At 44.6% G+C, this 1,904-nt stretch overlaps 1 protein-coding gene across 1 annotated transcript; it reads right to left on the bottom strand.

Annotated features, from left to right (window-relative positions):
• LOC108605968 lies at positions 1 to 1,241 on the bottom strand. The gene is made up of 4 exons (XM_017995788.1): positions 1,177 to 1,241; positions 973 to 1,063; positions 631 to 897; positions 1 to 502 (listed from the first exon to the last, which is right to left on the bottom strand). The coding sequence occupies exons 2-4, from the start codon at positions 1,042 to 1,044 to the stop codon at positions 407 to 409; spliced, it is 435 nt and encodes a 144-aa protein (XP_017851277.1). The 5' UTR covers positions 1,045 to 1,063; positions 1,177 to 1,241; the 3' UTR covers positions 1 to 406.
• Positions 1,242 to 1,904: the final 663 nt, after the last annotated feature.

The following is a 1,904-nucleotide window of genomic DNA, read 5'->3' as shown; positions in this document are numbered from 1 at the left end:
TTTATTGCATAAATTTGTGTTGAGTGCTTAAATAAATATTTGATTTTTACAGTTTTACAGTTTACAAGTCAAGATTTGTATTCTTTGGAAAGTTAATCTGCCATATAGCGTATACAGCAGTCGGCTGAGCCCGCATTTACAAATGATTTTTAGGCAGCGCTTGTGACATAACGTGCGCTCTTACTCTCTCTCTCGCTCTCACTCTCTGTCTCTCATTCTCGTTTGGTTAGAGATAAGACAGACTGACTGACTGACTGACCTACTGCTTATCGTATATTAGATAAAGCGCTGCAACTTTTGGCTTAACCAGCAGACTCTTTTATTATTTTATACACACACGCACACATATGCATTTTGATACTAGCGATGACACAGCCTCTGGGAGGGAGCTTAGGGACGGGCACCACTAAGCCGTTTGTGTGGACACATCTCGCTGCCGACTGCGGCGATAGCTGCCATAGCCCTCCAGGGCATTAATGCTGAATATAGTCAGGCCGAAGAACTGCGCAAAACAGAAGAAGAAGAATGTGATGATGATGAAGATGAAGAAGAACGTAAGCTTCAATTAAAGCAGCAGCAGCAGCAGCAGCAAGAATAACAAGCTGGTTTTTATGAGAAAAATCAACTCACCGCTGCCGCCGTGTATGCGCCAATATCGAGTGAGAGCACCAGGCCGGAGGCTATAAAGTGACCCAAGGCGAGAGCGGCGTGCGTGCTGAGCGACCAGCGTGACATATTGCATTGCCAGCTCTGGCCGCAGCGCAGGTAGCGACTGAGCAGCAGCGTCAGCGTTACTCCAAATCCAATCAGCACGATGACCAAGTAGAAGCAGCCACGAAAGTTGCTCAGGCGCACCGAGCTGCATACAATGCATAGAAATCCAATGAACCCGCACAGCTGTATAACCAATACACATACATATAATTGCTTGTGTGTGTGTATGTATGTGAGAGGGCGTGTCATTCTTCTTACCAAGCAGGTGATCTTGGACAGACCCTCAATGCTGCGCAAATACTTGCGATCGTTGCCATGGCTGGCGGACATGTCAAAACAAAACAATAGGCTGCTCTCCAGCGAACAACAATTAGCAGTGACAACACAGCAGCAGCAGCAGCAACAACAACAGCACAAAAAAAAAACAGTAAAAAAATAACCACCAAATAAACAAATGCTCACATTGCGCACGCGAGCGTAGCGAATACGAAGTGCCAATGGCAAAGACTGCGCAGCGACTGAAACTGAAACAGAAACAGAAACACTTAGAATGCCAGAGCCGAAAACAGTGAACAAGCCCCAAAGCAAGCGAGCGCGACAGAATGAGAGATAGAGAGCGGGAGCGCGCATACAGCTGCGAAGCTCCAAAGCTGTTACGCTACACTATACTGTGGAGCAACTGCGACGTTTTTATGTGCAAAATAAAATAAATGTGCTTATCAAAATGTGTAGTTAAAATGCTACGACATAGTATTAGTGTTTATTTAAATTGAACTTTAGTATGTATATATATGCCACACTTGTCAACAAACAAAAGAGTTTAAATTTTGTTCACAATTATATTCCCAATTGTCCATTGTGCAATGTCTGCTGCGTGCTCTCGCGCTCTTCATAACAATTATCGAGTGCGTAGAGCGCTTTGCTTATCTGCTTATCTGCTGTGGGATCCGCAACGTTCGCGCGCGCTCTCTCGCTCTCTGCAGATTTCGACCTGCTCCAGTGGCCTTCAGTGCCTAAGCATAAACAGCATTAAAATAAATATCAAAACATATAAACATGTGTAGAATGCTTGAACAAAGTGTCTGCTCTCCTCATCTGTGAGTCATTTCTTTTTATATGTTTTTGTTGCTGCAATGCTGCTGCGCTTGCTGATTCACTTCACACGTTGTGCAAACGCCAAACGGGACAAT

The sequence above is a fragment of the Drosophila busckii genome, chromosome X (assembly GCF_011750605.1).
Source record: "Drosophila busckii strain San Diego stock center, stock number 13000-0081.31 chromosome X, ASM1175060v1, whole genome shotgun sequence".
Taxonomy (NCBI): domain Eukaryota; kingdom Metazoa; phylum Arthropoda; class Insecta; order Diptera; family Drosophilidae; genus Drosophila; species Drosophila busckii.
The sequence above is the reverse complement of the archived record's forward strand: the minus strand, read 5'-3'. Positions and strand labels throughout refer to the sequence as shown.

What these genes read in the sequence shown, in the direction of transcription:
- LOC108605968 (XM_017995788.1), bottom strand. Translation starts at nt 1,044, where the DNA reads ATGTCCGCCAGCCATGGCAACGATCGCAAGTATTTGCGCAGCATTGAG. An exon ending in TGTCCAAGATCACCTGCTTG is followed by an intron (nt 898 to 972) that starts GTAAGAAGAATG and finishes TTGGTTATACAG; the next exon opens with CTGTGCGGGTTCATTGGATT. An exon ending in GCGCATACACGGCGGCAGCG is followed by an intron (nt 503 to 630) that starts GTGAGTTGATTT and finishes TGTTTTGCGCAG; the next exon opens with TTCTTCGGCCTGACTATATT.